This window comes from Phaethon lepturus, unplaced genomic scaffold (assembly GCF_000687285.1).
Source record: "Phaethon lepturus isolate BGI_N335 unplaced genomic scaffold, ASM68728v1 scaffold55243, whole genome shotgun sequence".
In the NCBI taxonomy this organism is placed as follows: Eukaryota; Metazoa; Chordata; class Aves; order Phaethontiformes; family Phaethontidae; genus Phaethon; species Phaethon lepturus.
The window spans coordinates 1-11,640 of NW_010532318.1; the positions used below are offsets into that span (position 1 = coordinate 1).

At 43.0% G+C, this 11,640-nt stretch overlaps 1 protein-coding gene across 1 annotated transcript; it reads right to left on the minus strand.

Moving 5' to 3' along the window:
• Positions 1–1,367: 1,367 nt before the first annotated feature.
• LOC104614907 (LIM/homeobox protein LMX-1.2) lies at positions 1,368–9,527 on the minus strand (the record flags this gene model as incomplete). Its single annotated transcript, XM_010284784.1, has 6 exons — positions 1,368–1,927; positions 3,692–3,853; positions 3,964–4,030; positions 4,434–4,511; positions 5,483–5,661; positions 9,295–9,527. Coding segments are annotated over 6 exons (877 nt in total), but the record flags the coding sequence as incomplete, so codon positions are not given.
• Between the last annotated feature and the right edge of the window lie 2,113 nt (positions 9,528–11,640).

The window sequence follows — 11,640 nt, forward strand, 5'->3', positions numbered from 1 at the left end:
TGCGGGGGCCCTGCTCTGGCCTCCCCCCGACCGCGATGGAAGTCCCAGAGGGTCCTGTGCTCCTGAAGAAGGTGCTAAGCCCCATGGGAGACTCTGCAGCACTGGCCTGGTACCAGTCCTCAGCCTGGAGGAGTTGGATTAACCAACGCTCTAGACTTGTTTTCGGCTATTATGGTCAATATATTAAAGGTATTTATTTAAGAAAGTGCCTATCCTGCCAATCTTTCCTCATGAGCTCTATTTTGAACACACCCTATAATTACTGATATTACCCTGGCAAATTTTCCCCATGAAGTTTTCTCCACTAAAAGCCATGACCATACTTGTCTGCCTCTCCACATTATAATTATCACCAGGCAATATTTATAACTATACTATTATTATTTATGATATTTTATGCCCTACAAAAACCTATATGACGTGCTCAAAAATTCAGTATCTGAGACATTCAGACTTCAGCATCTGAGACATTCAGACTTCAGCTGGGATATTCCCTTTAATTTGTATACTTGTTCTTCTTACATTCACACTAATAGGCAAGTTGGAGTATTTATTGTAAATACAGGAGTCCCAGCAGTGTGAAACCTGCAGGACTTGGGTTAGACCTCCAGCTCAACACATCTAAACCTCCCATTGTGATCTCTTTCATACTCCCTGCCCCCCCCCCCCCATTAGTGCTCATTTCAGGACTTCTGATGGTTCAGGCTAGAACTGTATATCATAGATTCTTGCTGAGGCAAGATAATTAACTAAAGGAGTGCTTAATTATTCCAGATGGACAATGGAGCATAGCACGTTTATGCCTTATGCAAAACATAAATAAACAGAACAGAATGAACAACACATGTTTGCCAATCATGGTCTAGACTTGAAATTTGGCACTGCAATACTTACAAACAAATGTAAATGTTTTATTCTCACACTTCAAAAAAAATTAAATAAAACTCTGTCTTGTAAGCACCTTTAGTTTTAATTATTTAAAATCAATACTAACCTAAATGCCTCTGTCCCTAACATGCATCTCAACTCCAGGGTCATAGACCTTTCTTACTATGAAATCACTGGCTTTCTCCACAAAAATTACTGTTAACCAGTTTCCTCCGTATCATATGCATAAGGGCTATAAACTAATGAGCAGATCAAGGTTATGTAGAAAAAGTGTAGAAAGGAAACAAATGTTGAACGTCACATTTACATTAACTTCTCACAGTTCAAATGGCAATTTATCCACAACGTAGTATGAATCATGCAGTAAGAAAAGGGAGGAATCTCCAGTTTCTTTGATTTATTTGTCATATGGTCGACTGATGTCAGTATCAGTAGCTTTAAAAAAAAAAAAAAAGTTTAAACATCCAAAAGAAAGGAGGAGAGAAAGGAGGAAAAGGTCTAGCTTTCCGCAAAATCCGTTTCCTTTATGACGATGAACTCAAACCAAACCAAAGGCTGACTGACGAGCAGGGTCTTCTGTTCCTTCCGTGCTTGTCTCGTGGTCTGGCGCAAGCTGGGAATCAAGGGTATGGGACTGGTGGATGCGTTTTGTTTATATATATATATATATATGTATGTATGTAGGTAGGTAGGTATTAATATATATATACATACATACACACATATATGCACACAGATACAGTCTTCCTAAAAATGCTCTTTGCAGTCCAGAGGCAGCAGGAGTCACTGTGAAGGAAGAGCTGGGCAACATATGGCTGTAGAGTCTGCACTGGGAAAAGTCACTGGCTAAATATACGCCGGCTGTTTGTTTTCCTTTATTTTCATGAGGCGAAATAGGAGCTCTGCATAGAGTACAGCCTGTCAATGGGGTTTCCTACTCTAGCCTGCATGGAGTTAACTTCAGAAGAGGCAAGAAAACAGTCGCTCAAGCTAGTTAAAGAGGTATCACTGTCGATATCATGAAAAATGGAGTCGTTTCCTGCAAATGAAACGTATATGTTAAGCTGGATTCTGCGCAGCCAGAGAGGGACACAGTACACATGGATGCTAATATGTTGCACACTGCAGCAAAAGGGAACGCTCCTGGGTTTGTTTGTACACGTTAACGTAATTTTGCTCTAAGGGTCTGACCTACAAAGAGGAAGGCTAGCAACCAACTGGCAGAGTTCAACTGGCAGCAGTGCCACTCAAATCTGCCAGGATTTAATTTATACTTCAGTCAGCAGCACAAGGGAGAGTCTTGGCTGACGACGTGAGCAAACGGTGCCGGGGACGGACGGGTCCCCAGCTCTCCATGAACTGGGATCAGGCATTCGCAGGGGCACCGGGGCCACCGAGGAAGGTGGGACCAGACACCAAACGCCCGCCACAGGGGGAAGAGGTCCGAGAGCTGTAACCGGTAATGATCTTCATTTACACACACGGTAAAAGACAGATCTACAAATGCGACAGGACCCAAGAGGAGACCCAGCTTTCCTGGCCTCAAGTGAGCAACAGTTGTAAACATGCTTTAATTTCAGAAAATTCCACTCTTTTTTGGAATGGTTTGGAACAGCGCCTTTTATTTCCCTTCGCAACTTAGATTTCAGCTTACTTCAACTCTCAAGGCACCAGGAAGAGCTCTAGCTCAAGTCCTGTGAGCACTAAGAAAGTGTCAGTCCAATTCTTTTTCCTCATGCACTCCTTTGAAATAGCTTTGTGCTATCTCCTGCACTGGTTTTAAAGCACAGAACCTGCCTCTCAAAGAGTTTTGCATAGAAAGCCACGCAAATTGTTAGCCACAAAATCACAAGCCATCTAACGCTTATTTGCACTTCAGATGTCCTCAGCTCCTTACAGGATTTACCAAAGTGCCTGGAGTGTACCGTGGACTTGTCTCAGTGGGAAAAGTAATAACACAGACCCAAAGCAGATTTCTTGTTGGCCTGTGCATGCTGTGCTCATGAAAGTGATATGCATGTGGACCTCTACAATGAAAGGCTCCCAGTCGGCAGAAATGAGTCTGACGTAACAGGCCCTTGTGGGCTACAGCAAGGCCAACAATCAGAGTCTGAGAAATGCTCTTAGATTTTATTTAAATGCCACACTGCAATCGTCCAGAATCAATTATTAGGCATTTAATGCTTGTGATGCGTTTCATGTACCTATCCACTTGATGGTGTGCAGTCAGGAAACCATGAAAGCAAACCATCACCTTGATTTTGGGCAGACAATAAAATTACGCAGGAAAAAAGTCCTGTGGTGACACATCTCTTAGTAGCTCAAGAGCTGTTCTTTAACAAATCCATGCATCCAATCTGAGGGATCTTAGAGGGGTGCTTATTCATTTTGGAATGATCATATTACATATCTTTACCAGACCACTTTTGAAGGCACTTTTTTCCGAAAGCTTCTAAGAAAAAGGAGAAACTTGTGAGGGAGCTAGAATTTTGTACTGTTTATTTTTCAGTGTCTTGGATAGTGGTTTAAAAAAGTGGAAATGGAGAGGTCATGTTGCTTGGTTTATCATTTATAAGAATTATACTATGAAATAGTTCTGAAGGGTGTCCAGAGCCTGGGATGAGCTCTCTTCTACCCCTTATGTGTACATGAAAATATACATGCAAAACTGACTGGTACGAATGCCCTGGTACAAATCCCAGAAAAAATATTATGAAAGCAAGTAGCTCTACTGAACCTGCGGTGTGTCAACCAGCATAGGAACCCTGCTATTTCTGATGCGGCAGAATGATGCATGCCTTACCATAAGGGTTCATGTGGTCGCCTGGCATTTGTGGAGGGGTAAGACCCTGCTGAAAGGGGTCTGTGCCATAACTGCTTTGATCCATTGCTACAATCTGCTGCTGTGGTGGTGCAAGTGGTGTGTAAGATGTCATCATCCCTTCCATTCGGTTGGACATTACTTCTGCAAAGCAAACAGGAGGGCAGAGTCACTGCTTAGGAACGAAGAACAGCACTTCAAGAAACCTTGCAGATTCTTTTCCCCTTACTTTGCCTTCATCACAAATCCCCTACCTTGCCCTAGTCGCTGTGAGTTTTGTTGCTCTTGCTGCTGCTGATGCCTTCGTGCCAGTTTTTTCATCTGAATAAGAGAGGAAGAACAGAACAATCTCATGGCTCTGAATGCAACAATTTTGTTTCCTTACAAAACCCTCTGCAAACATCGAATCAATTCAGACAGACTATTTATATTCATGCACACACCACTGTGGGTTCAGTTTCATTTCTAAGCTTAAACATTTCAGTTTCCAGTTCATAATTGCATGCAAAATTTACTCCCAACCTCATGTCGCTTTGAGCACATGAACTTAAAGTCTGTGTTTGAAAGTTGCCTTTCTTGTATGGATGTAGACAGCAGCGTATGCAAAATGTGTACAGTTCAGTCCCTGGGATCTCTGTGGTACGTACTACATCTAGGGGGAGGGAGAAATCTGTTCTGGAGGACAATCTGTGTTTTACTTTTGAGAACTTGACAAACAACCTACCTTTGCTCTTTGGTTTTGAAACCAGACCTGGACAACTCGCACACTGAGTCCTGTTTCAGCTGCTAGCGTTTCTCTGACCTATAGGAGGAAATGTTTAATGATGTAATTTTTAATATTAAAAAAAAAAAATCAGTTACGTGGGGAGGAATATGCCTGTACTTACAACAAAAACTGCATCTACAGAACTACTTTTAAAAACTACTCATATTTTTCATAGTTTGTTCAAGTTCTGCCCTTCATGTCACTACCAGTACTGAAAAAATAGTCTGAGCTGTGTAAAATAGTTCTGTGCAAAAAGATACAAATTTGGCTATGAACATTTTTTATATTGTTGAAGTACAACTTCATACTTTAAAACGGCAAAAAGGCACATTGCACTGGCCCAAAAGACATACTTTGTACATCAGCAGGAGAATGTCAATTTTTGCAATAATGACAGCTTACAGGGTGCACCTCCATTTTTTTTCCAATCAAACTTAGGAAGAAACAGTTATCTGGGTTGCTTTTCACAAGGATTTGATTTTCACCAGCTTCATCAGTGAAGCAGTACATTTTACCTTTCCCTAGCTGCCATAAAAAAGATCGACAGAGGGGTTAAGTGTCATAAAAAAGCAAGACTGTAAGGACAAGTAGCAGGAGCAAAGCTGAGCACCCATCTCACTAGATAGCAACTCCCTCTGTGGTGGGAAGGAGAAGGGCAAAAGCCACGCGTTTACCTGCGCTCTGATAGTCAAGGACTACTTCATGGCTTATAAGAACCAAATATTGCTGTTCAGCACGAATCGGTCACAGAGCTGCTCTGCTCACCGTCTGCACACCGTGGGTGAATATCCAGAAATAACAATGAGCTGGTCCTAAGCTGCTGATAGCTCCAGGCTGAAACGGTATTTGGGTGAGCATCGCATACGCCGGCCTGGTTTCTGTATTTGCTGCAAGGCACCTGCCGCTGCCCCGGGAAGGGGCGGAGGGCATCTGGAGCTGTGGCCTGACCCCACCGCCCCCATGGCCTGGTGTCAGAGCTGACTTCAGGTCCCTGATGAAGCACCTACCTTCCTACAGGGCTTGGAAGACACTTCAAAGGATGCTTTGAATGCTCGTCTCTGCTGTGTAGTCAGTATTGTCCTCGGCCGTTTAGGTCTTCTTGGGTCTTTGCCATCATCGCTTCCTTTTCCTTGGGTTACTTGTCCTTTGGTGGGCTTAACATCTCCGTCTTCATCATCGCTTTTAACTGGTGAAAAATAAACAGGACATAAAATTGTGCTTGTTCCACCAAGATAACAGGGTGTTTGAGAACTGCTCTTTAGCTGCCAAACTAGTCAACGGGTTCAACTATTATCCTATGTTTATTTGAATATCTAAAGGAACTGCAGGCAGGAAGAGGCTATCTTAGACTTGTGTGCACTGCCTAAATCAAATGCCACAACAGCATTAAAATGTGTTGAATTTTTAGTCGAGGACATGGAACTGGTCAGGGGATGGAAATTCAGAATATGCTCCAATAGTTCCAAGAGTCGAGCACAGAGAGACTTTGTGCCCTTCCAGCATCACTTGGTCCCCTGCTGCAGCCACACGAACTGACACACACCCTTCCCTTCACAGCGGAGCCCCATCTTCTCCCAAAGCATTAGCTGCAGGCAGGCACTACTGCCCACACTGCTATGGCAGCAAAACAGTGTAAATGCAAGTATCACAAAAATATCTCAAAGTCTGTTTAGCTAAATATAGTTTAGATTCCAGTTATTGTTCCAGATATTTTGAAGCTCCAGAGGTAATATCAAATACAATCTTTGCCATGTCATTTCTGCATCCCACAGAAAACATCAGTATTCTTTCTCTGTGTATTTCAATACGTCTGTAAGTGCATGCACAAATTTCTCTTTCTTGGTAAATACATACAAATATATATGTGCTTGTGTAGACCAAATAGATTATTTGTATTTTCCACAGTTAAATTCCAAATACTTAGATAATCTGGTAATTAAGTGTGTTAGCACATTGTACTTGGAAATCCCAATCACAGTGGCAAAGGTTGAAAAGTAAGTACAAATTTCGTTGTGAAAAACAACTTTTCAACTCAGCATATTTTATTTCACCAGACTACTGATTTTTCTTCCAGAAAACATTAATACACTATTACAGGGACTTCAACATGAAGAAACACACTGCAATTTTTATATACTCAAAGATTACATTTGGGGAATTAACAATTTAGACTTTAATTCATTTCAGGGTCTGATTATTATGCACCTAGCAATCTAATCACCTTTTACTTTAATAAGCATCTTTTGCCTAATGATTGAAGAGAAGTTCAGTCATTTTAATAACCATGACATTATTAACTTTCCAGCGCGCCATTTCTAAAGCAAGGTTTGTGAGGATTAATATTGCTCATTGGAGAGTTACTTTTGTGTCCAGTGGATAAATATATGATTGGAGAAGCACACATTCTCAGCCAGGGCTACGTGAAATCATTTGCTCTCACACAGGCATCTGGGAGATCTGTGTTTTCTATGTATTAGACAATGGGAGACAAAACATCCCACTTAATTTGTCAGCTTGTTTTTCAGGTTTGGGTTTGGCTAACAGAGAATAATGAGGGGAAAAAAGCATCTCCAGGAGTAAGAAACTACCCCTTGTGCCAAGGGGAAATGAAATGGAAAGCAAGGTTGTTCTGTGCCGCTGCGGTAGCTTACTGCCGATCACAAATACAAAATACGGTGCTGACGGAGAGCCCAAAGCAGATGCCAAGCACAGCTGGCGGAGCCTGCGCAGCGAGTGAGGAAGGCAGGGGAGGAGGATCCCCACACCCATCGCTGCAGCGTGGGGGCAGCCCCACTCACTCAGCTTTTCGGAAGGGGTTTGTCTGGACACAGACAGGCAGGCAGCAGGGTGCTGAAGTTGGCAATGAGAACGATGCGCTGAAGGGCAAGTAGGAAACTCGCATGCCTCAGGCAAATTCACAGAGTCCAAGCCCTGCGACATGAGGTTTACAGAGCAGAGCACTCAAGGTCCTGCAAATACAGTACGGTAATAAATAACATGCTGCTCCAAGAAAGGTCCCGGTCCTGCACATCCCGCTGAGTCAGCAGTGACCTTCGTCTTGCAGCATTCCTGACATGAAAATATAAATTTCAGCAATGTGGAGAATATGGCTCTCAGATTAGAGATTAAGGATAATTACTGCTCCTAGCTAAATTGGAATAATGCATTTTCCCATAAACCAGAGGCAAAGATTCATGTCATTTGTACGCTTAATGGAATGGTAATTGTTGATTTTCTTAAGACATTTTCTTGGGAAACAAGTGCACAATTATGTTGGCTGGCAGCAATTTACGTACACGCTGTCTCTAGTCTTGTGATCAGCCAGGGCGCACGGGCAGCAGGAGGTTTCCAGTCTCCTTGACTGCACACAGCACGGGAAGGAGGCATCCCATCTCTCCTCGAACTGCCTGTGAGCCTGAAAGCCAGTCCTCACTGTAACGACTGCCAGACCCCCTGGGTTTTGGACTGGAGAACCCAAATCCAGTGTGTGAACTATTTGTGCCGTGTGGTGCTGTGTTCCCAGTCCTGGACAGACAGCAAGCAGATTTTGCTCACTCTCTTTTAAAACCTTCCCTAGGAAATGGGTGGAGAAAAGGAAGTATCTGTCTCTCCATCACCGTGAAGAGCGCAGGGAAGACACCCATCAGCTGCTATCAGGTGTGAGGGCTCCACTGTCTTCTTCAGGAGAAGGCAAAAGCTCTGGTCACAATACGAAGTCCCTCTGCCTTAACTCCCAGGCCAAAGGCTGCTGACTCTTGCAATCACACTGTTCAAACCCCAGGTCCCTCTGAAGAGAAAGGTCACACTGCAGATTAGTCGTGCATTTTAGTAAGACATCGGGCCTGCTGTCCCTTGATTCAAAACAGTTTGCATTCATCAGGAACAGTGCAGGACCTCAAGGACACTCACGGAGATCTGTAGCAGGCAAACTTTGCATACCTCACTTCTGTACTATACTTAGCATACGAGCCATAGCGCAGCTATCCTTGGGTCAACACACAGCGGATGTCCTAGGCTGACACCAGAACAGAGACGATCAGAAACTAGAGCCCTAGTAGCACAGAAACGACATACCACCAGGGAGAAGTCAGGATGGAACTCGGGAGAGCCAAGCATTGTACCTGGCCTGAAAGCCTCCAGAGACAGACTCCACTAAACTCCTCACTCAAGTTACTGTTTTTTATTTCTGGTTTTGTGTGAGCCCTCTTGCCTGGCTTCACGGGAGTGGATGTGCAGGCAGCCTCATCAAGCGGGCAGCTGCCCTGGCTTCCTGCGCTGTACATGCTATTGCTGGAGCACAAACCCACTTCTCGGTTTCTTTCAGATTCTCCTTAGTACTTCTGTATTGTACTTGTAGTTTTTCTTAAAGTTACCATTTGAGATTGGCAGAGAGAATACTCTTGAAAACTGTATAACTATTTTGCCTGTTTTCCTAGCTCAGTGCTGAAAGTGTATGTGCAGAAGATCCCCTGAAAAATATGCTAACTGGATGGAAGAAAGCCTATGGAAAACAGCACAGTTTGAATGAGTCTCAGGTAACTGAAGTCAGTCTGACTCACATTTTGTGATCTTATAGAAAAATACTTTGATGAAAACAAAAAGATTTTGTCATCCTTTACTAAGCAGCAAGTTAAGGAAGGGAGTCAATTTAGGGAGAACAGACTGAAAGTAGGGGGGGTTTTAAGCTGTGCCTGCTAATTTGCATGGGTGGCATGTGCATATGGATAAAGTGGATGTGTAAATGGATATACTTTTCTATAAGAAAGCTCTACAAACCCTTGCGGCTTTTCCAGTTGGAGCAGATGCGGGAAAAGCTCACCTGAGTCTGAGTCGTCTGGGCTGACCGAGCTCAGCAAGTCTTTCTCTTTTTCATAGTCACTTTTGCAGAGCAATTGCCCTTCCTTGAGAACAAATTCATCCCCTTTCCTCAGCTGTCGTTCGCAAACGCAGCAGCAGAAGCAGCTTAAGTGGTAAACACACTCCAGGGCTCTCATCACGAATTCTGTTGGGGCGATCTTTTCCATGCAGCCGCTGCACTTAGCAGCAAACAGCCTGTAAGAGAGAGAGGCAGGCAGTAAAGTCAAAGGGAATGTCAGATCATACACTGCGTGAATTTAAATACAGCAAATTCTTTAATTTAACTACAGATCAGCTTGGCTCATGCTTCTGCACACTGGGAGACTTGCATCCTTAGTCTTGGAAACATCACAGGCATGCAATTTATTGAAATCTCAATCCCTTTGGTCTAGAGATTCCCAAATAACTTTTGCCAGATTAAAAAAAACACTAAGATTTGTCCTTATCTCACTGTTTTGTTCCTCTTCAAAAAGAGGAACAAAAAGGAGCTCTCAGAGTTTGGAAAACTTGCTCAAAACCAAATTTATTTTAATTCACCTTTTAGAGGAAGGGCCAACTCATGCTTTGTTTTATACAGGCTGTCTGGTTTCAGCACTTAAACCCTATTCTGAATAGATTTCATGACTTTCCATTTTTGGTATTGCCTGTCTGTGAGAAGGCTGATAAATGAACACAGAAACAAGCATGAAAACTTAGTGCTATTGCTGAAGAGCAGACGACACACACACGCAATCGCACACATGCAATCGATAAAGAGAGGAGTGAAATAACACGGCTTTTCTTTGGATGTTGAGTTATTCCAGAACAACCTGTCTCTGAAGGGAGTACTGTGCATTTTAAATGGTGTGAAACATCCTTTGGCAGAGATAGGCAGTGATACAATCTGCTAAATTACCACTATAATCACAGGCTCTAGAATATATACTGTATTCCAGACTAGTTCTTATTAAACCTTTATAAACCCCCTCTTTCATCCATCATTAATTTTCTAAGATAAAGCTAGAATGATTTAGATTAATTGTATTTTGCTTTTCTAATGGCAACTGGGAATCTCCCTAAGTGAGCTTTTAGGAAGAGGGCTGCTTCAAATAAAGACGAATAGCTAAGTTACATCCCCGTATCACACAGTGGGGTTGGTGATTTGAAATTCAGTGTCTTTTATGGCAATACATCAAAGTGCAAGGTGCATTAATATTTACGTTTTGGCAATGAAATTAACACAACTGCACCCATGTGTTTACAGGAAAAAAGGAAACTCCACCTTTTAGGATGGGGTACGCCGATTATTTTTTTTTACCCTCAAAATTATCCCCATTTTATAAAAGGCGATTATCTTTGACTTTAGAAGGCACGGGCTGTGGCAGTTACTGATTCTTCCAAAGCCTCCATTTTGTCTGAGCTGAGAAGTACAGCAAAATGGCAGTCACTAGCTCCTCAGCAAGACGATGGAGTCACAGAATGGGCAGGAGGGAAAGGAAAACGTACATACATTTGCATACAGCATCCAAAGAAAGGCTGAGTGCCCAAGAACTTGTGGGTGTTCCCCATCTGTATCTTTCGATCTAATAAAAGAGATCGACGCTATTAACCTTGCTGGCTCGGTGCGCACCTTTGCACAACCACGGCCACAAGGTAACAGCTGTGCATTGTACAAGCCAGGCGAGGTGGACCAAGTGACTCTTTTTTGGGTCCAGAAAAAATTAAATCAATTAAAGGGAGACTGATGCCGTGCAGGACCCATGGCCACTGCTAGTAAACAGGCCGTCTTATTTCATACAGTCTATCGGGCTTGTCTGCAAGGTTTTTCTTCTGTTAGATGCAAACTTTAAATGAAAGAGAGAAATCTGATTTTATGTTCCGACTAGTAAGCGTCATAAAAATACGACCGTGCTTCAGCCAGCAAATTCCGAAGCAGGAAATATTCTTACCTACACACAACAACATAACTGAAAGGATTAAAACACAAAGGGGAAAAAAGAGCAAACAGATTTTTAAGCACTTTAAAAAGTTGTTTCTATTTAACTGCTTAAACCTATTTGACTCAGTTTAATTAAGCTTGTATCTTTTGTCGGAAGACTGTTGTTACGATGGAGCACACTTAAAGACTCCGAAGATTAGTAAATCTGGTGTGAAGGCATCCGGCTCCCCTAACCGGCATCGGTTCATTTACACCACTGTGGCGGTTAACCTGTGCACGCTTCAGTAAAATTCAATCGACGGCTATCGGGAGAGGTGGGGCGGACCCTACGCGCGGTTCCAGCTCTGACGGCGGCAGCTGGAGCAGCCAGACCGGGAAATGCGGCCGCGG